The sequence below is a fragment of the Peromyscus eremicus genome, chromosome 8a (genome assembly GCF_949786415.1).
Source record: "Peromyscus eremicus chromosome 8a, PerEre_H2_v1, whole genome shotgun sequence".
Classification (NCBI taxonomy): domain Eukaryota; kingdom Metazoa; phylum Chordata; class Mammalia; order Rodentia; family Cricetidae; genus Peromyscus; species Peromyscus eremicus.
The window spans coordinates 50372000-50399554 of record NC_081423.1 but is presented as its reverse complement, the minus strand read 5'-3'; the positions used below and the strand labels follow the sequence as shown (position 1 = coordinate 50399554).

The 27555-nt window shown below is 49.3% G+C and overlaps 1 protein-coding gene across 1 annotated transcript; it reads right to left on the bottom strand.

Annotated features, from left to right (window-relative positions):
- Positions 1-1709: 1709 nt before the first annotated feature.
- On the bottom strand, positions 1710-22895 carry LOC131916119 (myosin-3). The gene is made up of 39 exons (XM_059269403.1): positions 22692-22895; positions 20946-21089; positions 20150-20306; positions 19674-19701; positions 19283-19391; positions 18666-18758; positions 17967-18030; positions 17778-17876; positions 16365-16468; positions 16148-16286; positions 15417-15535; positions 15177-15326; positions 13969-14139; positions 13574-13880; positions 13379-13449; positions 12422-12509; positions 12222-12339; positions 11720-11843; positions 11486-11622; positions 10932-11187; positions 10497-10739; positions 10228-10404; positions 9950-10095; positions 9780-9870; positions 8627-9016; positions 8408-8534; positions 7481-7599; positions 7094-7290; positions 6580-6763; positions 5761-5926; positions 5345-5469; positions 4547-4855; positions 4238-4441; positions 4037-4162; positions 3073-3243; positions 2876-2980; positions 2620-2715; positions 2385-2522; positions 1710-1814 (listed from the first exon to the last, which is right to left on the bottom strand). The coding sequence occupies exons 1-39, from the start codon at positions 22893-22895 to the stop codon at positions 1788-1790; spliced, it is 5823 nt and encodes a 1940-aa protein (XP_059125386.1). The 3' UTR covers positions 1710-1787.
- Positions 22896-27555: the final 4660 nt, after the last annotated feature.

Here is a 27555-nt window from a genome sequence, read left to right as displayed (position 1 = left end):
GTACGTGTGCACACATACGCACTCAATAATTTTTTAATAGACCATAATATTAAATTTTTTAAAATCTTTACAGTATAATTGGCTTATAGGCCTGTTAAATCTCACCTAATGTATGGGTCTCCTTACTATTCTGTATTTTTGCATGCACTACATTTATTTTTTTAAACCCTATTATTTGTTCTGATGAGCTCCCTATAATATGGATTTATTGGTTACATCTTCTATCTCTGAATTCCCTGAATTGGTAGTCATCCCATCTAGACCCGGTGTAGACTGTTGATTGGGAATCTTTGCAAGCAACAGTGCACATGCCCTTGTTTGGGGTGGCAGAGGATGTCTGGCAGCCTTATCTTTTCCTCTGTCTAGGAGAAATTCATTAAGGACCCCTACTTTGTGTGAAAACTGTGACAGCCCAGGTCTCTCATTTCTTCTGCGCTCACTACCTAGACTACCTGGGAACAAGGCCTCCTTTGCCGTCTCCATTGCTGCTTCCCACAGAAGGCAGTAGGCAGCACCCTTCCTAACTTCTGAGAGGATGGGAGTGACCACTGCTCTTCTGGCCCCACCCCAGGTCAGGCCGTAGAAGAGACCTTTTCTCAGTGCAGTGACTCCTTAGTAACAGCTGCCTTGGAAGGCATGGCCCTTCTCAGCCCTGGTGTTGCCATGAAGTACTGAAGGCAAATCAAAACCACATGTTCCTAGAGACGAAATGATTGGGCATCACCAAAAAGACAAACCCGAGCAGAATAGCGGCCTCCTGCCTTCCGTAACTGCAAACTCCAAGAGGTGCTGACTTGGTCTGGAGCACTGTTAAAAACTCTTTGGCCTTTACTTCCCACCTGAGTCAAACTGGGTCATCCCAGAATCTTCTAGCCCTCAGTAAGGAAAGGGGCCTGGCAACCCTTTCTGATGAGTGTGCTCAGGACGATCTACTTGTTGAGTTGATCCCTGGTTAGAGCATTCTGCACCGCTGGTTGATCAGCATGAGGGTGATTCTGACTTTCCCAACATTTGTCCTCTTTGGGTAAAAGTCAGGTTCAACTGGGTGATGTATGAGTGGTTTGTTTGTTCAGCTCTGAAAATAAGGCAGATTGCCCTCAAGATAACGGGATTTAGTGGGAGATGCAGACTGAAGTCATTTTCTTTCCTTATTTTTTAAAAACCGCATTTACAGTGGCTGAGGACTGAACCCAGAGCCTTGTGTATGTGAGATGAGTAAGTGCTCTACCCCTGAGCTACACCTCTAGCCTCTGAGCTCTTGAGAGGACCAAACACTATGATGTTCATTTATATCATGTATGGAGACCAACTGTTATTTACTAGATTCAAGATATATTTCCCTAGTAAATGTGTAGGAGAAGAATCCTACCCAATTTGAAACAAGGTGTTCCTGAACCCAACCTTTGTGTTTCTCTTACGGGATATTAATAGATGAGTTTCGTAAGGCTCTCTCTCCCAACTACACTGAAGCAACGCTTAACTTAGAAGTGTTTTAAAATTTTTAATCTCAAATTTAAACCAAAAGCCAACCCAGCCACCCCCATACACACAAATTTACCATTTTAATCTACCAAGCTATCTGCTTACTGATACTTCAGTATTCAGCCGAAAGAGGAATCATTACCATGTGGGGAAGAGGGAAACGCACAAGACAAAACAGCCCGACTTGAAAACAAGGCCAATTTTATTGCATGTGGAAAAGAGTCACATGGAAACTAAGGTTGGTTGTCAGGAGCCGTGAAAATACACATTCTGCATATCTTCTGCCCTGTGTCAGGAGGGCTCGCTTACTCCTCACTCTCGTGGACCACCATCTGGAGAGAATGTGGATGCTCTCAGTCAAGCCAAGCAGCAGAGACATTTCCCAAACCCCTCTTCCCGCAAGCATTAAGGATTTGTTTGTATATTTCACTGGGATGCAGAGAATTTGGGGGTCCTTGGGAGGATGTATGGCGGCCCAGGTGAAATCGCTCCACAGCCTCGGAAACTGGTCCGCAGAGAGACCTCCTCTGGGAGCAGCAGTGGGGCCTGCGTCACAGTCATTGCAGACACCTTCAGCCACCTCTAGAGGGTGCTCCTGAACAGCCTCGCTCATACCAGCAGAGGGCGCTGAAAGACAGCTCAGTGGACTATGATTCATCTGTTTTCTGGAAGGTTTTTTGTTTTGTTTTGTTTTGTTTTGTTTTGTTTTGTTTTTATTGTGAGCTACAGACAGGGATTCTAGTTAGTGACTAGTTAGGGATTCCACCCAGGTTAGTGACTATAAACAAAGTTTTCTCTCCGAGCTTGAGATTCTCCGGCTGGAAGTTGAGGATTCCCTACAGCAACTTCTAGCTCAGAAGCCTCTGCATCTCTGTAAGCAACTAATCCCCAGGTCAGCTTACCCGGCTAGAGGTGAAATCCCGGGTCTTAGCCCGCAGTTTATTGACTTGCGATTCTGCAATGTCAGCACGTTCCTCGGCCTCCTCCAGCTCATGCTGGGCTTTCCGGAATTTGGTGAGATGAACGTTGGCTTGTTCATCCTAAATTAGGCAAAGAGCCCAGTGGGTGAAATCAGCATGCCCCTCTCTCAGGGCTCCCTATGGGAAACGGGCCAGGTCACACAGACATCTAACTCACAGCCTCCTCAGCCTGCCTCTTGTAGGACTTGACTTTCACTTGCAGTTTATCCACAAGATCTTGCAATCTCAGCACATTCTTCCTGTCCTCCTCACTCTGCAAATGAGAACGTGGGGACGTCACCAGAGAAGGGCAATGTTGTACCACGGCCTAGCCAGTCTGGGGTGGGGGGTGCAAGTGTTCCATCCTGTTCCAGACTTTTTGTGCCATTTGCGCCTTGGAGAGAAAACTCACATTAGGTGTTCTTTCCACCTACCTGGTACGTGAGTTCCTTGACCCGACGCTCATACTTCCTCAGGCCCTTCACAGACTCCGTGTTCCTTTTCTGTTCCCCTTCCAGCTCAAACTCCAGCTCTCTGATCTGCGGAGATGTTTGGGACATTATTCTAGAGCTGTTCCCTGAGTGGAGCAGGCTGGAAAGCTGGGCTTGACCCGGGTTCTCCCTGCAAGTACCCGCGTCTCCAGTTTCTGGATCTGCTTCTTGCCGCCCTTCAGCGCCAGCTGCTCAGCCTCGTCTAGACGGTGCTGCAGGTCCTTCACCGTCTGCTCCAGGTTCTTCTTCATCCGCTCCAGGTGGGCACTGGTGTCCTGCTCTTTCTTCAGCTCCTCCGCCATCATGGCGGCCTGAAAAGCCAAGTGTGTTAGGGAAGGCTCACCCTGCAGCTGTGGAAACTGGCATTCCAGAAAAGCATGACTAGAAAGCATGCTTGCAGAAAGGACAATGGGTAAGACCATGAGTGAATACACTCCTCACCTGGGAACAGTACAAAAGCTACACCTGGGATATAAGATATAGAAAAGAAACTCTATGAGGACTAGGTGAGAAGCAGGGTCCTGAAACTGGTCTCCTTGGAGCCTGTCCAGACCCCAGGGAGTCTTTGTTTTATTATCACCACCACACAGTTTCAAAGGCTCCTGAGGCTTGGAGGAGATTAACTTGCTACCTAGAATTGCACAAGGAAGGTACTCAAGGAGTAAGGAATCTGTATTCCTTCATTACTTTCCTGTGAAAGTGTAACAGCACTGAGGTGGTGTTCCCTCAGAAGGCAGCAGGTGGCGCCATTGGCACTATAGAACCAGAAACAGAGCCTGGAGACCCAGGAAGGTTAGAGATGTGATGGGATAGTGCCTCAGAGGGTCTCATTTCCAGGCGCCAAATGAAAGGACACACTTCTTTAAAGGCAGAAGAACAGTATACTCCCACCCTGCCTCTCCCCCTCTGCCAGCTTTTAACAGTACAGGAGGGGACAGGTGAGTTTGATGGGAGATGGGAATGGTCTGGGGGCAGCATGTATACCATGTGTGTCCTAAGAGGGTAGACTTGTAGTGGGCATGTCTAGTGTTAAGAAAAGGAAGGGCTTTAATGAGGCAAAATCTCAGTGGCCACATTGTGGGGGGTGGGGAGCAAGAGCCTCACATCAGTGATAGCCTTTTTGGCCTTCTCCTCTGCGTTCCTTGCATCCCTGCAGGCATCCTCCACCTCACTCTGGAGCTGTGTGAGGTCTGTCTCCAACTTCTTCTTGGTGTGGATGAGGCTGGTGTTCTGGGGAGGAGGAAGGAGTGTCATACAGGCGTGTCTGGGGTGGATACTCGTACCCCATGCATATCCTGTCCTCACCTGGGTGTGCAGCAGCTGCACCCTCTCATTGGAATCGAGCAGCTCCTGCTCTGCCAGCTTCCGGGCCCTCTCTGTCTGCTCCAGCGTGGCCCGCAGCTCCTCCACCTCAGCCTGCAGTAGGTTAGCTCTTCGCTCTACGATCGCCAGCTGCTCCTTCAGGTCCTCCTGGCCCCGGAGAGCGTCATCCAGATGCAGCTGGGTGTCCTAGCCAGAAGACAAAGTGTCTGAAGTGGAGGGCCAAGGACCAGAAGCCTCACCTAGTCGTTGCATATCTGGAAAAGTCCCTTCACCCCAGGGAGCTCCCTCCACCTTCAGCTGTCCCTGGACGCTCCGGAGGTGCTTGAGGGTCTCTGCAGCCTGGCGGTTGGCATGGCTCAGCTGGATCTCAATCTCATTGAGGTCGCCCTCCATCTTTTTCTTGAGCCGGATGGCCTCATTCCTGCTGCGCACTTCAGCGTCCAGGGCACCTTGCATGGTCTCCACGGTCCTCTGGTAGTTCCTCTTCAGCTGCTCAATTTCCTCATCCTTCTCTGCAATCTTTCTATCAATCTCTGATTTCACCTGGGTCAGTTCTAGCTGGATTCGGAGGATCTTGGCTTCTTCGTGCTCAAGGGCTGCCTTTAAAAGACAAAACCAAAAGGAACAGTTCCTGCGCTGCTGGAGAGCTGACCACATGACCTTGGGTCAGCAAAGCTCCAATGAGATATTCCTAAATCAAATTCCATAATAATCAAAACTGCCTTTAAATGAAATCTCCAACTTATCTTCAGTGCAGAAGTAAAACATTTCATTATTATTCATTTATGATTATACACTCAGACACAAAAGAGGTTTATACTCTCCTATTTATTAGGAGCAGGAAGCACTTTACAGCTGTTTTAACTTCAGCTAAGGGGTTGTAAAATTTCAGGTATAGAACTGTTTTAATGTAATGATTTTCTCCAAGAAACTTAAGTTAACTCAGAGACACTATCTCACTCGGCCTCCAGTCATGGGGAAAGAGCGACCATTAGGACCATGATTCCCCAAAGGCGAAGTGTGACCATCTCTCCCCTAGGCCCATGCCATTGCCTCAGTTCTGGTTTTCGCCTCCTCACTCACGCTCACCTCTGCTTCCTCCAGTGCCATCTGGATATCAGCCTTTTCCAGCTCCATCTGCTTTCTGGATTTCTCTAGCTCGTGGATGCTTTTACCATTCTCCGCAATTTGTTCAGTGAGATCCGCTATCTCTTCTGCAATTAAATTAAATTTCCCAGTGCATTTGGACGCTTCTGCACAGGGAACCCACTCAATGCCTTTTGCTAATCTTCTATAACTCTACAGACCTCTGCTTCCCAGAGATAAGACACTATAGAGAGAGTCTTGAAACACCAGCTTGTCAACAGTGAACACTTTCTCCAGGTGCATCAGGGGACCCATGTGGCAGAACCTGACTAATGGAGTCTCACCCATCCCCCACACTCTGGTCAGGATGGGTAAGAGGAAGGGTTTCCCACGATCCCAGACCAGTTTGCAATGCTTACGTTCTAAGTTCTTATTCTCCCGTTTCACGGTTTCCAGTTGATCCAAGGCTTCTTCGTAGGCATTTTTCAGCTTGAAGAGCTCCGTGCTCAAGGATCGGGACTCCTTGAGAGCAGCCTCCAGCTCTGCTTGGCTCTCCTCACACTTGGTCTTCCACTCAGCTAGCACCTGCAACATCGCATGGAAGGCTCTGTTAGTGAGCTCTCTGCCAAGCTCCTAACAGAATATCGCCACTGGGGTGACTGCTCTCAGAGTTAGGACTCCCACCTGTCTGCCTGTCTAGATTACTCAACAAGTTAAGGTTTCACTCTGCTTCCTTACTTGGGATAATCAATCAGTGATTATTGACTATCCAAAAAGCAAATGAATTCTTAGGGAGAAAATTAGCTATACATAATCATCCTTCTCCTAATACAAAAAAAAAAAAAAAAAAAAAAAAAAAAAAAAAAAAGGTCCTGAACTTCCCAAGTATTTCATTAAAACATTGGTTCAAATCACACTTGTGGGTCACAGGGAGGGACCCAAGTCTGAGTCTCACGCCAGCCACCTAAAGACATGGGTAATGTGAGCAGATGAAAAAAGATCTTGTCTTTAAAAGCACTGTGGAAATGGGTTCACTGCTACTAACCATCACCTGAAGGGGCTTCTGCCCCATCTTATCCCGGTCCACATCACAGATGGAGAAACAACACCCTGGTGACCTTCAGGGCTCTTTCTAAGACAGTACTGGAGTAGGGCAGAGGAGGGAGCCTACCTCTTCCTCCCTCAGCCCCCAACACCCCGACGCCAAGGAATTCAGCCAACACGGAGCTGCCCCACACCTTGTCAAAGTTCCTCTGCTTCTTGTCCAGAGCAGCCGCCAGGGAGTTGGCTCTTTCCACATCCACCATCAGATCCTCCACCTCCCCTTGTAGCCTCTGCTTGGTCTTCTCCAAGGAAGCACACTTGGCATTCACAGCCTCAACCTGCTCCTCCGAATCCTGAAGACGCTGAGCGAGTTTTTTTCTGCAAGAAAATGAGAAGGAGGCAGACACTGTTAAGTTTCAACTTTCTTAAGCATCACTGCTCATCAAGCTGGAGTCATTAATCCGAGTGGCTCACGCGCCTCTGCGCATAAACCCCAAGAGACCCCCCCATTTACTCAAAGTCTGTGATCAATGGCCTGTCTCAGGTCTAACCAGGATCAAAGTTGATGTCTTAATGCACTGTGCCAATGCACATGGGATGGGGAAATGTCTAGTCATAAAACAAGTTCTTTACATTCATCCCAAGTCATTCTAAAGCCAATGTGCTGAGCCATGAGATCACTTGAGGGTTCTAGTTAGAACCGCCTACTTGGCCTCCTCCAGCTCCTCCGTGCGCTGGATGGCATCCGTCTCGTATTTGGTCCTCCACTGAGCCACCTCACTGTTGGCCTTGGACAGCGCCCTCTGCAGCTCAGCCTTGCCTTCCTGCTCCTCCTCATACTGTTCCCGCAGCAGGTCACAGTCATGGCGGGAGGACTGCAGGGCGTGGGCCAGTGCGTTCTTGGCCTGAAAAAAAAAAAATCAAAGGACACACACCCCAGTGGATTAGGACTGTGTACGACACACAAACCGGGTATGTCCTGCTATCACACCCAGCTGAAAGAAGTTGCTTTTTTTTTTTTTTTTTCAATTTTGCTTTTATTTTGCAGATGCCATTTGAAAATGAGGCCAAGAAAGCATTTTTCAGTGCGGGTACCTTGCTCTCTTCCTCCAACTGCCTCTTGAGCTCTTCTATCTGTTGAGTAAAGGCTTGCTTGCTCCTGGAAAGCTGAGATACTATGCTTTCCTTTTCTTCCAGTTGGCGACTCAGCTCACCTGTGTCAGGAAGGAAATAGCTCATTCATTCATTCATTCATTCACCATGTGTAAGACATTGTGCTCATTGGGGTAGGGGACAAGTAATGAGGTGAGGCCTCCTAAGAGAGTACAGGTGTGTCCATGAAAAGGAAATGGCATCCTAATGAAAGACTGCTGTAAACTACAGGAAGCCAAGAGTGACCCCTGCCAGTAAAACCTAAGAGAACCTTCGTGAATTTGAACATTGCCAGGGCACCTCTCCACCTATCCCAGTGGTTGATGATTCCAGATGTGTCATTAAGGAAAAACACTTAGGACTTCACCTCTAGAAATTTGAAGTTGGACTCTTGGGTGAATATGAACAGCTGGAGTGTATAGAGGAGTCAGAAGGGAAGTGGGGGCAGGGTGTTTATGGTCCTAGCAGGCTGTTCCAAGGGTCTCCTAAAACGTGTTTCTTTGCTCCCTCTACTGGCCTGTGGCTGCAGTAAAGAACCACTTGACTTGTGGTGTTAAAGGCCTGCACCACCACACCTGGGGAGGGGGGATTTCTAAAAACACGTTTCAGGAGAAAGGAAGCAACCCACGAAAGAGGCTGTTCCAAACACCAGGGCTGCAGAGACGGAGGCAGGCAGATCTCTGTAAGTTCCAGGCCAGCTTGGTCTCCATAGGGAGTCCCAGGCCAGTCGAGGTTACAGGGTGGGATGCTGTCTTTAAAACAAAAGAAAATAAAGCAAAGCAGAAACAAAACAAAACACCCTCTTCTCAAAAGTGGTGCCCCTGCTAGGGAAGCCTTCTGGTTCGCAAAGCATCCCGCCTTTTGGCTCACCCGCCTCGCTCTGCAGCCGGGACTTCTGCGTGGTCAGCTCACTCAGGCTCCTCTGGGTCTCCTCGTTCTTGCCCCTGGCCTCACTTAACTGGTCCTCCAGAGTTCGGCATATCTTCTCCAGATTGGCCTGAGGATTGGAAGGGGGAGGGAGGTCTGCAGGCGGCCTTAGGTTGACCCACTGCGGGTGTCCTCTCTGGACCTGCCCACCCGGCCCCTCACCTTGGATTTGGACACGCTCTCCACGCTGCTGGAGAGGTCGTCGATCTCCAGCTTGAACTCGCTCTTCTCCTTCTCCAGCTTCTGCTTGACGCGCTGCAGGTTGTCGATCTGCTCCGCCAGCTCGGCCGCGCTGTCCGCGTGCTTCTTCCGCAGGGTGGCCACCGTGGCCTCGTGCTGCAGGGTGGCCTCCTCCAGGTCCCGGCGCAGCTTCAAGAACTCGGCCTCGCGCTTCTTATTCAACTCGATCTGGGTGGAGGTGACCCCTCCCGCCTCCTCCAGCCTCTCGCTCAGCTCCTCCAGCTCGCGGGCATAGTCGCTGCGCTGCTTCTCTGTCTTGGCCCGGGTGGCTCTCTCTGCCTCTATCTCTTCCTCCAGCTCCTCGATGCGAGCCTGTAGGGGGCAGCCAGTTCTCTATTCACAACAGCTAACATGGTATCCATGTAGGTGCCATCAACCCACGAGTGCATGAAGCAAACGTCCTTCCCTTAAATGGTGGCATATTACTCGACTTAAAAAAAAAAATTAAGCCCTACCATTTGCTGCAAAATGGAAGACACTAGACATAGAAAAACACGCAGTGCACGTTTTCATGTGAAGAATTTGTTTAAGTCAATCTGAATATGACACAGCAATTGCTGAAGGCTAGGAAGGTAGGGTAAGTGGTTAAGAGAGAGCTGAGTTACTGCACACTGTAGGCATGTGATGAATGAGCACACGGAAGCCCATTAATACGCAAAATTAGTCCGTGATGATGATGATGATGATGATTGAGCAGATGAGGTTTTATTCCCACCAGATGAATCTGCTCATGGATGCCTCCATGCCCCCACCCCCACCCACTAACACCCCCCCCCCCCCGCCCCCCGTGCGTCCGGAAAAACATAAATGCTGCTAATTTTCCTCCAAATGAACCTTTCCTGCACCAATACAGTCACTACCCTGGAAATTTCTCCATTCACCTCCGTGCATTTTCTTGCAAGTTTGGGGAACATGGTCATCATGGTCACCACGGCCATGTCAGCCTGGCAGAGTTGGATCCCATGAGGCTGGCAGCCACATGGTCCTACCCCACCTGCTCTCAACGGCTTTGAGCAGACACCACCCATGCTTCTGTGTGATCAACAAGGGCAAGCAAGCACGGAAGGCCTCCTACCTGTAACTCTTTGATTTTCTTCTGAAGCTGGAGGCTCAATGTCTGCTCGTCCTCCACTTTGCTCTGCAGCTGACTGTATTCAAAGTCCTTCCTGTGGCGGGACACAGAGAACACGTGAGGACGGCGTCCCCAGCCACTCACGGGATGGAGGCCGTGTTTGGGGGACATACTTCTTGAGCCTCTCATCCAGCTGCTGCTTGTCATTCTCCAGATCTAATATGGACTCCTGGGCGAGCTTCAGATCTCCCTCCAGCTTCCTCTTGTTCCTTTCCAGGTCCACACGTAGCTTCTTTTCTTGTTCTAGGGAACTCTCTAGCTGCAAAAGGCATCATTTGCCCCTTTAGGATCAAATGATTTCCAAGGGGAGGGTCCCACTACCACCCAGCCCCTGCCCAGGGCTCTTCCGCCCTAAGGTTCCACGCTCCTGAGACTAAGTCCCTCTGCTCACATCATCCACTTGCTGCTCCAGCTTGCTCTTGAGCTTGCTCAGAGAGTTGACCTTGTCTTCTTCAGCCTGGAGGTCATCCAGGGTCTGCTGGTGGGCCTCTTGGAGGGCCTTCTTCTCCCGTGTTAGCTTTGCAATGGTTTCGTCTAACCCGGCCAGTTCCTCAGTAAGGTTTTTTACCTAGAAAAAGGCGCAAGCAATTAGAAGAGGAAACAGAGCTTGGTTTGAAATGAGTGAATGGAGCTGGAGAGGAATGGCAGGGGAGTGACAACCTTGTTCTCTGTGGCATGCTTCTCCTTCTCAACCTTGGCCAGTGTCAGCTCAAGGTCGTCGATGTCTTTCTTCAGCTCTGAGCACTCATCCTCCAGCTTCCTCTTCTTGGCGGTCAGCTCAGCGTTGATCTCCTCTTCATCCTCAGCTCTCTCTGTCACCTCCTTGATTTTGGCCTCCAGTTGGAATTTGGCTTTGATCAGCTGGTCACACCGTTCCTCGGCGTCCAACAAATTTTCACTCTCCTTTAAAAAGAAATCACAATTCCCTTTAAGGAGCAAAAGGATTGAGATATTGCTGTCTTCCATTCTATATGAAGTCCTCTCTGACTCCAAGTAAATCCCAGCACCCACCCAAGCCCCATCCTCAATAACCTAGCTTTCCTAAAATCATAATCAAGTCTGGAATATGAAAAAGCAAAATTCCTAAAGACGTACAGCCTGTACTTGAAGCTGTAGATCATTCTTCTCTTGCACCAGGGTGACCAGCTTTTCCTCCAGCTCCTTCCTCTTTGCCTCCGACTTGGCGAGCTCATCTTTGGTTTTCTGGAACTCTTCCTTCATGGTGGCCATCTCCTTCTCAGTCTCTGCGCTCTTCAGCAGGGGCTTGATCTTGAAGAAGAGCTTCATCCAGGGCCAGTGCTTAACATTCATGAAGGCGCGGATGTTGTACTGGATGCAGAAGATGGACTCCCTGAAAACAAAGAATGGTCCAGCAAGATGGCTCAGCAGGTAAAGGTGCCTGATGCTAAGCCTGATGACCTGATTTTGATTCCTAGGCCCCCCATGGTGGGGGCAAGAACTGATTCCTTCAAGCTGTCCTCTGACTCTACAAGTTTGCCTTGGCATACATGTCCATACACATAAATGCAATAAATCAATAAAACGTAATTTGAGAAGAAAGGAAAAAAATGATTGCTCATTTCTACAAGAGATTCTCTCTTCCCCCTTCTCCCAAAGAGCTCATGCTTAAACAAAGACCCTGTTCTAACCTCCTTTGCATCATCTTCTGGAATTCCACGCGCATGAGAAACCCTCTGCACACAGCTTGAGTCCGAGTGATCAATTTAGCCAAGCGGTCATCCCGCATCTCTTCCAGCGTTCCAAGCAAGCCAGCCTTAAAGAACACCTTCATTCGGGAGGATGGGTAAGAACAATGAGCCACCTGGCTCGTTGTGTTTAGAGAACACAAAGGCGAACAGCATGAGACAGAATCGATGCGCTACCTTCGTGTGTCCAAATTTGTACTGTGTGTGGTCGATGTCAATGGAAGCCAAGAGCTTCTCGCAAGCTTTCTTACTGTCAATGAACTGGCCCTCTGGGACGGCACTGGCATTCAGTACTCGATATCTGCCATTGTGGACACAGAAATGATCACAGGCTGTTGGCAAAGACTGGTGATCGCAGGCCTCTCTTCCTATAGACCAGAAAGCCTAGTTCCCAAGAAGTAAAGAAACCTGCTCACAGTCACATCTCTAGATAGTAGTCTGGAACGTAGGCCTTGGGCCTCTTGGGTCAGGGCTTTCTTTCCCTTCCCTGTTATATATCTGACAAGTTCTAAAGAAATGTGGAAGGTACAAGGATGTGAACTTTGACCAAGCAGTAGGTTATTTCACATAGAAGACAAACCACAACTCTTTTGAAATGGGTCTTTTCCTCTGATATGCCTTTCCTCAGGTTCCAGTTCTTATCCTTGTCAAAGGACGAACAAAGATTTTGACAATGTACCTTTGTTTAAAGTCCCCATACAGGATCCTGTTGGGGAACCCCTTCCGGCAGATGCGGATGCCTTCCAGCACCCCGTTACACCTGAGCTGGTGCAGGACCAGGCTGTGCTCCATGGCCCCTGAGAACACAGACAAGATACCTGAGCGTCACTTGGAAGTCCTCCCACTCAGCAGCAACCGGAGGGGCGGCCGGCGTCTCACCTGGGGTCTTGGTCTCATTGGGTATTATACAGCGCACAAAGTGGGGATGGGTGGTTCTGAGATTGGACATCAGCTTGTTCAGGTTTTCCTAAAAGAAAAAAGGTTTCCTTTGGCAGCCTACTATAAACCTCCACAGAGACAAATACATGCTGGTGGTAAAAACTAAACTCTGTGGCTTCAACCTAAGAATTGTGAAATTAACTCTGTCTTTGAATAATCCCGAGGCTGGACATACAGACAACTGACCCAACTTGGACATTCCCCTAGCTTGAAAATCTAAATTGCTCTAAAACCTGAACTTTGTCTCTTTTTATAAGTCTGAAATTTTTTGAGTACCAGCATGACATGCAAAAGGAACGTTCCACCCTATGGAGGCCAAACAGCAGTATGCTTCAGATATCTTATAAAATTACCTTCATCCTGCCTATATAAGACATATACGGAATACAGATGGATTTTGTGCTTGGTGTTGAGTCCCATATTTGAGAAATCTCATTTTATATATGGATTAATAAAAAAAGATCTGAAGTCTGAACCACTTCTGGTCCTAAGGACAGGGAAACGTGACCCACCTCAGTCATCTTTCTCCCGGGTTGCAAGATGGTCACCGACCACAAAGTGGTTCCCCAAATCAACACAGAAAATGTGTCTGTCTCTACTGGGTGCCTAGAGGGCTACTTCAGGTGTCCTGAAGGCAACTAGGTAATTAGAACTGAGAACTCCCTTCCGCAGCTGGCCACCCCGCTAGTTATAGTACAAAATGGAAATTCATCTTGGTCGCATCTGTGTTAGGCCTCATCTGTATATGGCCAGGCTGTCAGTTGACCTCACTCAGTGACAGCCATCAGACTCAGGCAGCATTACTACCCTTGAACAAATCAAGTCTAGGATCTCGACGCTGCTCATTTTGCGATGACTCCAGTGAACTGTGGATGGATTAACTCAAAAATATCCTACCCTGAAAAGTGCAGAGACTGTTTGGAAGGAAGAGCCTTTCTTCTTAGCGACTTTCTTCTTCCCACTGTCAGCTGTAAGACACGAAAGGAGCCAGGCACTGTCAATAGAGCTACCGAGTCTTTGGGCGCTGTGGGAAAAGGGAGATGATCACGAGAGGACAAAGCCCCACCCCCATGTCTGGGGTCTGTTAGTTACCATCTGTTGTAGCAAAGGTGGCATAGAGATGCGCTAAGAGTCTGTTGGAGGACTTCTGGTACAGCCCCACTACCGTTTCATTCAGGGGGTCCTTGTTCTTCTCCAGCCAGCCTGAGACGCTGTAGTCCACGGTGCCAGCGTAGTGAATCAGGGAGAAGTGGGCCTCGGCCTTGCCTTTGACCACCTTAGGCTTCTGGAAGTTGTTGGATTTTCCCAGGTGCTGGTCATACAGCTTGTTCTTGAAGGATGTGTCTGTCGCCTTGGGGAACATGCACTCCTCTTCCAGGATGGAGAAGATGCCCATCGGCTGGATTGAAGGTGAAACAAAGGCATCTGAGTAACCATGAGCAGCAGAGTACATGGGAAGGGTGCTCAGAGCAGACGGAGTAGGATACCTTCTCAATGAGCTCGATGCAGGCGGCCAGGTCCATCCCGAAGTCGATGAACGTCCACTCAATGCCTTCCTTCTTGTACTCCTCCTGCTCCAGCACGAACATGTGGTGGTTGAAAAACTGTTGCAGTTTCTCATTGGTGAAGTTGATGCACAGCTGCTCCAGGCTGTTATACTGAAATAAAAATATAACATTCACATGAAAAATTAGACCTTTTTCAGAATGAAACTCCATCAGCATTCCTTCTCGTGGATGGGGTCCCACCTGCTCATCTATGTTTTCAGAGCCAGCCATGATTCCATGAGGTCCGGCTCTGACCACATCTCCTCTATAGAGCCTTCCACCTAGATGGTTCTCCTGCCTCTGGGCACCTCTGGTGCACTTACCTTATGTTTATGCTTCTGTGTGCCCTATAGGCTTCTGTTTATTCTCAACTAAACTGCAGGCTACCCTTCTGCCTGCCTTCATGGCCGCTGCCTGGTAAACACTGAATACACGGTTGCTTCCAACTCAGAACCTGTCAGATAATTCTATCAACTAGTACATGATGGACTGTATTGGATTTCCACTTCTCTGGCTCTCCATTGGATTTTTCTTAATTTTACCTATTTGGTGATATCCTTTAAAATTCCACTTGAAGGAAGTCTACAGCCCTGTGTGTATCTGCATGTGTGCGTGCATGTGTGCATGTGTGTGTGTATGTGTATTCACATGTGCACAAATATATGTGGGTTCACATGCATGTGTGTATGTGTGTGTGCCTGCAGAGGCAGGAAGACAACTTTGAGTGTCATTCCCCAAGCAACATCCACCACCCACTTTTTTTTTTTTTTTTTTTTTTTGAGACAAGATCTCTTATTGGCCTGGAAACTTTGAGTAGGGTAGGCTGAATGACCAGTGAGCCCCAGGGGTCTGCTTGTGTCTGCTGAGACATACCACCATGCCCAGCTTTTTTTTTTTTTTTTAATGCATGCATCCTAGGCATTACACTCGGGTCTCCCTACTTCCAAAGCAAGCACCTTACTGCCTAAACCATCTCCCCAGCCTCTTCTGCTGTCTGAAAACAATGCAAACTGTCCTGATAGGCTATTTCTCTCCTACCCGACTCACTCTTTCTATCCTTCCTACAAGGAAACCACCTCGGCGCCCCCGCTTTAGGGTTATGAAAACTTCCTACACAAAGACATGAGAAAACACAAATAACAACCAACCTCAAAAATTTCAAAACCCGCAATGTCCAAAACCCCAATGAAGTGTTGTCTGGGGAGCTTCGTATCTAGTTGCTGGTTAATCCGAGTGACCATCCACAGGAAGAGCTTTTCATAAACAGACTTGGAGAGTGCATTCACTGCATGATGAACCTGTTGAAGGAAAGGCCAGCAAACTAGTAAGAAGGCAGTGACTGTCAGGGCCCCAGAGCCCTCCCTCCTGGCCTCCAGGCAGCCCCTTACCTGGTCCACAGTTTGGCCCTTCGTAACATACTCGTTCCCGACTTTCACTCTGGGAAAGCACAAGGCTTTGAGGAGGTCTGAAGAGTTCAGGCCCATCAAGTAGGCTGTCTTGTCCGCCACTGGTCAGAAAGAGAAGACCATGTTCAAGAAGGAAGGAGGAAAGCCACTGAGATGTTTCATCTTGACATCTTCAGATTCCCCATCCCTGAAATATCTATGTGGGACCAGTGATACCACATCACTCGGAGAGTGTGGGAGTCTTCATGAAGCAGCGGGATTTGGTTCCAGAAAGCCCTGGCCATTTCACATTGCATCTGGAATAAGACCTTTCTAGGAATTCAGCAGAAATGGGTAGAGGGACCGGAGACAGCTTAGCAGGTAGAGGCACGGGACACCACTCTTGGCAACTGAGTTTGATCTCTCCTTGTGGAAGGAGAGAACCGACTTCTGAAAGTTGTGCACTGACCTCCACACATGAGCTATATATAAGATGCATGTATACACACACACACACACACACACACACACACACACACACATACACACACACAAAACTAATAAGTTTTTTTAAAGCTTGTGGTGATGGTTTCTTATCTTGTTACAGTCCCAGAAAGACCTCCTTCACCTTCCAGAGGGGGGGAAAATTAATCATTTTCCAAAGAGGCTCTGGGTGGTCCCAGGGGAATGACCCCTCTGCTCAGGCTCTGTAGCCTGCTGTGGTGACAATGTACCTTCGGTGCCATCCGGCTCAGCCTGCTCCTCTCGCTGCTTCTGCTTGAACTTCATGTTCCCATAATGCATCACAGCCCCGGTCAGTTTATACAGTCCAGATTTCTCCTCTGGGGTGAAGCCCAGGATGTCAATGGCACTCTGCAATTGAAAGACAGCTCATCTCTCCATCACCCTCACTGTGGAGAGGCTCTCCCACCTTGCTATGGTCCTTCTTACATCTGTAGCCAACAGTTCCTCGGCATCGTCAATGCTGGCCACCAGGATTTCACCCTGGCTGATGAACGGGTAGTCATAAGGGTTGGTTGTAATCAGCAGCAACTCTGAAACGATGAATGTTTGAGGAATTCACACACGTGTAGTGAAAACTCCAACAGGTGGAATGGAGCCTGTGAACCCTGACCTGTGACTGGGGTCAAAGTTAAATGCAAAAGAACTCTCTAGAGCCCAGACAGCTTCACATTGCTCAGGTCATGACAGAAAACGTAATCTAGGGGCAACTTTGCAGTGTCCCAGGCCATGAAAGGGGAGAAACCTAGAAAAGACATTTCTGTCTTTTTGCCTTGCAAATGAGCGTTGCATGCCAGCGTAGGTTGGGGACAGTGAATAAGGAAAACTGGATGAGTGTGTGTCAGGACAGGAGTCCAGGCTGGGGAAAGCATAGACTGCTTCGGATAACCTTTTCTAAAGTTAGCTGGAAACCAGAAACCTGTTTGCAGGCTGGAGCCCAGAAGGCTAGGCTGGTACAGACAGAAAGTAAAGAAGATAGTGAGCACAGAGGCCTCTATGAGCTACAAATCTAGGCAGAATGGCCCTAGCCCCGGGCTGTAACCTGGTCTATGCTACTGGCCTTATGTGGCTAAGGTGGTTCCTGTGTTGAAACACAAGAGGGCGCTCAAGGACCATTAAGCACTTAACTATTCAAAGACCGCCAGGGTATAGATAGTGATTTTGCCCTATTACAGCACATCATAACAGATTTTTCAAGTTGGTACAGTCAGGCTGGGGAGATGGCTCAGCAGGTGAAGTGCTGGCTATGTACGCATAAGGACTGGAGTTCAAATCCCCAAAACTGATATGAAAGTTAGGTGGATGTTGGGGTCTGCCTGTAACCCCAGCGCTGAGGAGGCAGAGGCAGGGGTCCTAGCAGTATGCTGGCTAGCTAGAGTAGCTCCAGCCTCGGTGAGGGACTTTGTCTTAATATTAAGGTTGAGTGGACACCCAGAATCAGCCCTAGGCCTGCATATGCACAAATGTGCGTGTACACCCATAGACACCTATGCACGTCCACACACATACTCATATGAATACTGCGTAATTTTTTTAAATGGTACAGTTCTGCCTAAAAAGCCATATCCCATGGCTGATATAAATCTCCATTGGCTGTAGAGTCACCTATAGGTGCAATTAACTCTCTTGGGTCTGAATAATCCAAAAGCCCAAAGGCAACTTCCTCCCCTCTACATCCACCACCCCACCACCCCACCATCCCACCGCCCCACCATCCCACTGCCCCACCACTCCACCACCACCACGACCACTGCCGCCATCACCACCACCACCACCACCACCACCACCACCACCGCTATCACCACCACCATCACCCCTACCCACCCACCCCTGTGACCTCACCAATCAGCTCAGGCTTCTTGTTGGAAAGAATCTGGTAGAAGATGTGGTAGCTCCTCTCAGCCTTCAGCTGGAAGGTGACTCTGGATTTTTCCAGCAGATCTGGAACAGAAGAAAAGGCCTGTGGGCCACGCTGTCCCCTCCACTCCCCCGTGGCTGTGAGAACGCACTTGTCCCACTGGGCACACTTACAAGTTTCAATGTCTGCAGAGGCCAGCTTCCCAGTGGTGCCGAAATGGATGCGGATGAATTTGCCCTGCGGAGAGGGAGAGGAGATCCTTCCATGGCTGGGAAGCAGATGCCTGAGCACTGCCCAGAGGAGCCTCTCCCTCGGTAGTAGTCTGAACTGAAGTGTGTCTTCCCTCCTCTCCCTCCCCCTTCTTCCCTTTGGTGTGTCTGCCTCTTACTGCGCTCCCCATATCTCATTAAGGAACTAACCGGGGTGACAAGCCATGTCACGTCCTGCTTACAGAATCATTCCTATTGTGCTTAAGGTAATACCCGAAGGCTTTCTTATGGCTAATGCTCTTGTTAGTGACAGGTCTCTTCTCTCTCTCTCTCCCCACTTGCCACGTCCACATGGCTCCTCTGTAGGAGTGTTCCACACACCATTTCCACCTCAGAGAACATGTAGCTACTCTTCCCCTCATCCCCTTCCTTACCCAGCAGCTTTTGGCTCATGTGCCCAACCCCCAGAAAGCCCTTACCAACCAGCCCTGTGTGTTGGGGACCTGGTCCCCAGTTTCTCAGTTTTTCTGAAACTTGCATACATGTGGCCTATGTATTTGCTTCTTTCTCTGTCTCTTCGCATGGATCTGTAAGTTCCCCAAGCTCAGGCGCCCTGACTGTCCCGCAGGCCTAAGAGCCCATCACACTCAAGGGCAGACTCACAAAGCGGGAGGAGTTGTCGTTCCTCACGGTCTTGGCGTTGCCAAAGGCCTCCAGCAGTGGGTTGGCGCTGATGATTTGATCTTCCAGTGTCCCCTAAGCAAGAGAACCAGAGAGGAAGGGAAAATGTGTTTTGTAAGCCACAGAATGGGGGTTAAAAAACAATCGTCCCCTGCTCTGTTTGTCCTGCCTGCCTGGCTTCCTGGCTGCTCCAGCAATGCCAGGCTTTCCCTCCTGACTTGGCAACTGAAAGCCCAACCACGTCAGCAGCAGTGTGCCCTCCTCGAAACACTTCTGCATCACCCTTGGACTTCTCAGCTGTTGGATCTCTTGAGTGGACACACTTTAACTTGGTCCTCCAGTTAATGAGATTGCTGTTCCTCCTCTCACAGCCTTGCAGACTGGAGTCAGGGGATATGCATTCCTCACAGCGCTCTCAGGCTGCTATCTGTGAGGCCACCCTGAAGGAACAAGCTCTCTGACTTACCCCTAGACCTCTTATAAAGTATTGGCATTTCATCTGCTAAGAAATCACAGGATTGGGACCTGTGGTCAACAACATGCTGTCCCCCAGGTTCTTGCACCCTAGCCCACTCTCTTTTCTTTGCTCCCTTCCACACCTTCATTTTGGAGTCCTTCTTCTTGGCGAGGTCACCAGTGGCTGCAATTGTTGCAAAGTACTGGATGACCCGCTTGGTGTTCACAGTCTTCCCGGCCCCGGATTCTCCGCTGTTTAGAAGGACAGAAGGACAAAGAAATTAGTCCTGTTCATAAACCCCAAAATGTCACCCGGTGGTCTTCAACACTTCTGACACACAGAGGGGAAGAGGGCCCAGGCGACTGCCTTAGTTGTTCCAAGCATGGCAATCCCAGTTTTTCTGAAGCTTTTTCACCCATCCCCGACCTGTCTTTCCACCATGGGCTTTGCTCCAAGCTCTGTCTAATGAACAGAGCTGAAGGAATGGCACCCTTGGCCCCAGCTGCCAAACCTCTGCAAGCAGGGATACTCACGTGATCAGGATAGACTGGTTTTCACGATCTGTCAAAGGGGAAGGAAACAGAGCTGATGGCTATGTCCAAAGAGGTTGTATCCATCATGCAAGCAGTAGGCTGCAGCTGCTCCGGTCCTTTTCCCTTTATTTATTTACTTATTTAGTTTTTGGTTTGTCTGCTTAGTCATAGGTGGGGGTCTAAAGAGCTTCTGTCCTGATAAGGAGACTCAAAGAAGTTAAGCCCTTGATGAGAGAACTGAGGGCTCTCATCCTCGGAGGTTGAACCATCTAAGATGGTCCGTCTTTGTTTCTGATCCATAAGGGTATTCATTTCCTAGGGTCTAACCAATACCTACACAGAATGCAAACTCCTCACCCTGGCCCCCAGGACCTCTTTCCTCCTTGCCCCTCCTTCTCCAGAGTCTCGCCCCAGAGTGACCCTGAGTCTGTCTAGTTCCCACTCCCCATCCCCATACTTTCTCCTGGAAAACACACCCGTCAGCATGAACTGGTAGGCGTTGTCAGAGATGGAGAAGATGTGGGGCGGGGCCTCCTGGCGCTTTTTGCCTCGGTAGCCATCCACCACCTCAGGGTTGTACACCGGCAGCCACTTGTAGGGGTTGACGGTGACACAGAAGAGGCCCGAATAGGTCTATGAGAGGAAAAAAATACATACATACATACATACATATATATATATGTATGTATATATCACATACATAATATAGGCATATATACATATATATGCATTATATATACAGCCTTTATTATTATCCCAGGCTTCTTTTGATAACTCATAAAGAAGAGATGATTTCTATTTATGGAAGAAGCAACTGAAATTCAAAGAGGAAAGCAACCAGTCCTCCCACAGCTAGTCCCATGCCGACCCCACCGTGACCTCAGCTTTCTTGTTCTTTGGCTCCTCCTCTCTAACTTCCCTCCTCCCCACCTTCCCTCCTCCCCACCTTCCCTCCTCCCCACCTTCCCTCCTCCCCACCTTCCCTCCTCCCCACCTTCCCTCCTCCCCACCTTCCCTCTTCCCCACCTTCCCTCCTCCCCACCTTCCCTCCTCCCCACCTTCCCTCCTCCCCACCTTCCCTCCTCCTATCCCATCCAGCTCCTGCTTTTCCATCTGTCTCTTCGTCATTCTCTTCCCTATTCCATCTCCTCTCTTTTGGGCCAGTCAAGGAAGACTCCCCTCCCTCTGCAGGCTCCCCTTCCCCGCCCTCCCCCGTATCTGACGCCACAGGAAAGCCCGCGGGCGCGGGCGGTCGGGCGAGTAGCCACTGACGTAGATCATCCAGGACGTGTAGCGGTCCTTGAGGTTGTACAGCACGGCAGGCTCGTTCAGGTGAGTGAGCATGGCCATGTCCTCGATCTTGTCGAACTTGGGGGGGTTCATGGCATACACGTCCTCCGGTTTAACCACCAGGGTCTGAAAGGGAACAGTCGTGAGGTTTATCTAACGTTCCCCAGCTGTTGGACAGCTGTGGGGGCCTGGCACCCGAGGAGAGACTGCAAAGCGGGTGAGCAGACGAAATATCCGAGTGGCAGGGAGGGAAAACAAGGTTGGCACGGCATGTGGTGGTGGTGGTGGTACAGCATGGGTTCTGTTCTCACCACTCAGGGCTTTTGATTTTCCCTATCTGATGGGCCCGGGGTTGGGGGACAGTGAGAAAATGATGACGGAGGACCTCTGAGGACTAAGTGGAGGCCTGTGACACAGAATGGGAGCCGAAGGAAGGTGTTTGACTGTGGTGTTGGCTGTCCCTGTAATTCTCCTACCTGCTCAGAGAAAAGGGCACGTCTGCAGCAGGCCTGACCAGGGACAACAGGGAATGAGAGAAGAGACACTGTGTCCCTGGTGTGGTACCCACGGGGTCTGCCAACTTCGCCGCCCTGTAGAAGCAGCTGTCCAGCTTTGAGACACCCCCCCCCCATCAGTCTTCCTTCACCACTTTCCCTGCTCTTGGGGAAGAGCTGCTGGCCTGCCCTTCCCTTCCTGCAGCATCCCTAGATCTCTTCCTTGAGAGGGAGACTTTCATCACCAAGCCCAGGAGCTTTCCTCTGTGGACGGCTGTGATGGACCTGTCAGCTCCTGCCTGCCTGTCTCTTTGGAGTGACTCTGGAAATAGCCAATCCCTGAGCAGTATGGGCCAGAAAGCTGCCTTCTTCCCTGCTTCCCTTAAGTCATCCGGGGCCGTGGGCTCTCCTGTGCCCTCGTAGGCATGTTCTCCCAAGACCCAGTGATAATCCTACATTGAGTCTAGTTTCTGCCTTCCATCCTGCTCTGGAAGCCCATTCTCAGCTTCTTTACCTGGAATAGGTGGAGGTTCCTTCCAGGAGCTTCCATACTTGTACTGCCCCTTTCCTCCCTGCTCCACTAAATGATGTCATTTCCTTCATCTCCTGCATCTTCTTTGTCCTGACTCTGCTTCTGCCTCCATCACACCATGGTGGCTGAATCCAGGACCCTGCACGTGCTGGGCCAGTGTTCTATCATTGAGCGGTACCCACGGCTCTTTGGTTTTCTTCCTTGTAGCATTTCAGATTCAGGATTTTCTCAAGTCCCAACTTCCTCCCTTCCTCCCACAGCATATAGTGGGCTCAATTGCCCTTCCCATTCCAGATACAGAGAGCCTGGTCCTTGACGTTGACCTTGTGGTCTTCTAGGGTCCCTGACCTTCCTTGGTTAGATGACCATTGACAGAACTGGGGGAACCTACAAACAGTGGGTGTTCCAGAAGTACTCAGCCCTTGAGACAACAGAGCTGGTTCTCTGGCCCAGGACAATGCAAACAGTGACAAAAGACACCCAAAACTAAATCAGCTGCCGCAGGGCCCATCTCCCATCTGGCTACAGAGGCCAGGGCATTCAGCTTTCTCCCAGTGTCTGGATACCTCACACTGGTTCAGATGCTGAATTCCAGACCCAGGCTCTGGCTCTGCAAGTGAGTGAAGGAGGGAGTTGATGTTTATGCAAAGCAATGTGAGGAGCTGGGTCAGTGCTGAGGAAGAAAAAGAGCGAACACCTTACCCTGTTGTCTTCCGTCTCCACGGTGACCTTCCCATCCTGGCTACTCTTAATTTTCCCCTTGACATATTCTTCCTTTGAGTCAACCACAAAGCAATAGGTTTTGGCATCAAAGGGCTGGTTCTGGGCTTCAATCCTCTCCTTCTCCGACTTGCGGAGGAAAGGCGCGGCTATGCCGAACACTTCCATCTCAGAGTCGCTACTCATGGCGTCAGCTGCAGAACAAACCCAGCAGTCAGACCAGCTGCTCCCTGGCCAGGCAGCAGGCAGCCTCCCACCCACCCTAGTGTATCAGCCTGCCCCCCTGCTGTCCATGGAAGCTTTTCAGACCGGGTCAAGGAGACCTGTTCTGTTTCATGCCTGGTGGGGCTGGCTCCACACAAGGAGTCAGCACTGGGAAAATGTAATCAGCTCATATTTGTTGAGTTGCTACTGTGTGCTGTGGGCTTAGATCGAGTCTGTTTAATCCAAGTGTCTCAGTTCCTTCCTGGGCTTTTGAAATCCCACTCCCGACACTTCATTTTCCTCTTCTGAGATGCGCATATGGCCGATGACAGAACATTCAAAAGTAAATACCATGAAAAGTAAATGATAGATAGATAGATAGATAGATAGATAGATAGATAGATAGATAGATAGATAAAGGCATTCCTCAAAGAGAGCATGCTGAACAGCAAATGGAAGGGGCGGTTTTGAAGCGTTCTGAGTTGAGATGGCTTCTTCCTCTCGCACTCAGAATAGAATAAAGGCCAGGCATGGTGGTGCACGCCTTTAACCCCAGCACTCAGGAGGCAGAGGCAGGTGGATTTCTGTGAGTTTGAAATCATCCTGGTCTACCAAGTGAGTTCTGAGCCATCAGGGCTACATAGTGAGATCCTTTCTTTAAAAAAAAAAAAAAAAAAATCAAGCAAACAAACAAACAAACAAACAAACAAACAAACCCACAAAGAACAGATGGGATCCTCAGGCTGCAGCCCTGGGGAGGAAAGACCTTTCTCTCCCTCCCTGAAGCCTAGTCTGAGAGAGCGCTGGGTGATCTGGGTTTACCTGAAGACTTCCTGAAGCCCAGGGATGGGGCCTGATTCTCACCTGAGTCACACCCACAGGACAGCAGAAAACAGCAGCAGCTGTGGAGCTACGGGACCTGCAACAGCACACACACAGAGAAACTTAGAGAGTTGTGATGTCTGCAACAGCACGCACACAGAGAAACTTAGAGAGTTGTGATGTCTGCAACAGCACGCACACAGAGAAACTTAGAGAGTTGTGATGTCTGCAACAGCACGCACACAGAGAAACTTAGAGAGTTGTGATGTCTGCAACAGCACGCACACAGAGAAACTTAGAGAGTTGTGATGTCTGCAACAGCATGCACACAGAGAAGTGTAGAGATGCGTGATGTCTGCTTCTGTGTTGAACCAGATCTTGATGAGACTCAACTCACACACACAAAGGCCTAGACCGTTATAAAGAGCCTTTAACCCTGAAGCAAGCTGGAGAAGCAGACAGGTCATGGCCTCTAGCTAGGCAGAGCTGCCAACTGCCTGGCAGGCTGGCTCTCCCAGCCCACTCTTGACAGTTTCTTCAAACTGCAAGATCATCCCACGTGAATAGGACAAGGATTCTACATGGACTGAGTCCCTGCCAATAAAAGCTTCTGTTAGCAGGTAAGGTCAGGCCTCCTGGTTGTCTGCGATCAGAGACAATGCTGAGATTGGCTAATTTAAACTTGGTGACCCCAGCATGTGGTCTTGAGGCAACTAAACACCCAACAGATATAGAGTCCAGATAGGAAGTCCTCCGCCCACTCCGTGGATCAGAGAGGCAGCAGGAGACCGTCAAGCCATGGTGGACAGGCTCACATGTGTCCAACAGGTTCCTTCCCAAGCAGAAGAAAGAGAGAGTGAGAGGAGAGAGTAGGACCCCAGCGATGATGACCTGCTCGAGGCAGCAGACAGCTGGGGACTGAGCCTCACATCTCACTCCATGCATGTTCTTTGAGAACACCTTGAGAAGAGAAATGAGGGCCACCTTATGTGACAAAGCCAGGCAGGGCCACGGCCCAGAGCAGTGGCTGAACCGGGTGTGGAAGCAGCAAAGGCCAAAAGAGGTACAAGGAAAGTACTGCCACTTACCTCTGACCACGACAGAGTGAGCCACAGAGGAGCAGCCACCCCCCTGGGCTTTTATAGGCCACCACTAACCCCCCGGGCTCATTCTTTCTCTATATTTGGAAAGAGAATGAGTGACACCACAAGCTGAGGACTGGCCCCTTCCACACGTATTTTTTTGTCATTGCCAAGGGAAAAGTATATATAGACATGAGCAGGGTCCGAAACCATCTTTCCAACGGTAGAACGCTGGGAATTTGAGATGCCTTGCTCTGGACTCAGGGGTGGTGTTTCTTCACCTGATACAACGGGATAGTCTTTGCTTTAGAAGCCCCGCCTGACTCCATCCTGCAGGCCTTCCCACTCTGGAAATCAGTGGGAGCCACTACCACTTGGGAACAGGGGATACTCCGTTGTGCTATTTACTTAGAAATATTATCCCATGAGACAATGAATAAAAAAAACAATGATTGAACCTGTTGAAATCTGCTTGGGATTATGAGCCAGACTCATCACAACCCAAGGTTATGTCAGGGTAGTTCAACTGTAAAACCTGTGCCATGGAATTATAGGGTTTTTTTTTCTCTCCTTTTCCTTCTCTTTCCTCTCTTTGCTTTCTGTCTCAACTATCATTATTAACTTAATCCTTTCTTAAGCACCAGTAGGACCAACAAGCAAGTTAATGACAGGGAGCTATGCCACCAGCCCATATTCACAGTGACAGCTGCTTAGGGCCTGTGGTTATCAAGACATATTACCAATTAGGAAAGACCAGCTGCCAGCCGGGATGGGGGGTGAGGGGAATGGTGGTGGCCTGCAGAGAAAGGGAGGGTGGGTATTGTCTAACAGATGTAGTCATTTCTAAATCAGGACTGGAAAATGAAGAAGAGAATTAAGGTATATTTTAATTTTTTTTTCCATTTCCATTCTGCTGTTCTTTTCTTAACCTACTCTTTGGGTGGGTGTGTGGCTGAATGGGCACTCCACAGTCTTCTTAATAGAACAAGGACCGTCCCCTCCCAGCCTACCCGCACGCAGCTCAGAAATGGAAGCCAGTTGAGAAAGGGAGAAAACAATGCAAAAGTTTTCATGAGGAGCATTTATTAAACACCCTCTGTATGCTCTTCCCTATCTAGGATGCTTCAAGATGATACACTGGAATCAGAAGATAGACTTTCCCTAACATAAATCACATTATGGGCAACGAGTCATAGAGACCTCAGAGATTTGTTTCCGAGATTTGTTTCCAAGTTTTAGGGCAATTTCAGATCAGAGCAGCACACATTTATATGTTCAGTGAGGCCAGGCAAGGGAAGTGACTGGAGAGCATGCTGAGGCTCACTAATAACCCCTTGTGCTGCCTCCCAGGCCACTGTGGAGTCACATCTTCTCATTGCTCCTCTAGCTCCAGTTTGGACTGAAATGTCCATCTTCTAGCAGCGTCATTCTTGAAGTGTCTATCCATTATCTGAAAGAGCACTGGCTCCTGGTTCTGAATTTCCTGCCCAGTGACACATTGTCCCAGGCTTCCATGCTATCTCTTGTCCAGGTCCTGGGAAGAGATGGGTAAGACAGACATGGGACAGCAAGGCATCACTTAGGGAACAGATGTTAGTTAGCAGGCTCCCAAAGACAATACAAGAGGCTGGGGCTACATCTCAGACATTGGTAGACACAGGAGGAGAGATAGGTGCCTCCAGGTTCTTCCTCATCATCTGCAGTCCCTGTTGGGAGGGACTTGTCCTGAATAGCCATCAATTATCTACATAACTGGAGCCATTGACATCTCCAGGACTCAGAAGAGAAATACTCTACACAGGTTGCTTTCACCTACTGCTTTTCTAAAGTCAGCTATCCTTTCTTCTTGCCATCAGACTCATTTGACGCCATCAAGTAGATCCTGAGCCTAGCAGGAAGCACAACGGAGTCAAAAATGCCCCACTGAGAGATCCACGAAGTCACTTGCTAAGCACCCTTTCTTGCATGTAAGGAATTGGAGGCAAGAGAGAGGGGGAGGTTCCAGGGGCTGTGAAGAGAGCAGCATCAGTCTGCTTCTTCAGAAGTTGTGAGGAACGTGGATGACAACAGTCACCATGGCCCAGAAAGCAGCTTAAAGAGTGTGTGGAAGGGCCGGGCGTGGTGGCGCACGCCTTTAATCCCAGCACTCAGGAGGCAGAGCCAGGCGGATCTTTGTGAGTTCGAGGCCAGCCTGGGCTACCAAGTGAGTTCCAGGAAAGGCGCAAAGCTACACAAAGAAACCCTGTCTCGAAAAACCAAAAAAAAAAAAAAAAAAAAAAAAGAGTGTGTGGAAGGAACCAAGAGGCAGAAATGCTCAGGTGGTGGGCATGGCTTACTACAGAAGAACATGGAGCTGAGAATTAGACATACCCCAGTCACCCACACCCAAACCATAGGATAGGACACTGTGCTTCCGGGACCTGTTCTCTCATCTGTGAAATGAGAGTGATATGCGCATCTCACGGACTATTAGGTGCATTCCGTAGGTCATTTGAGTATTTGGCACACCAATGTTTGTCAGATGTAAGCTGTCTTCTCTGCTTGAATGCATTACGGTATGAGATGACTGCCTTTCTAAGTGGTAAGCTTGAGTGGATTATTCCGAATATGTGTTTACTGAGCTGCAGAGAGGGAATGATATCAGACAATATATTTTAAGGTGTCTATATAAAGAGAAAGTCTTAGAGATAAGAATATTTTTGCCCCCGGGCGGTGGTGGCGCACGCCTTTAATCCCAG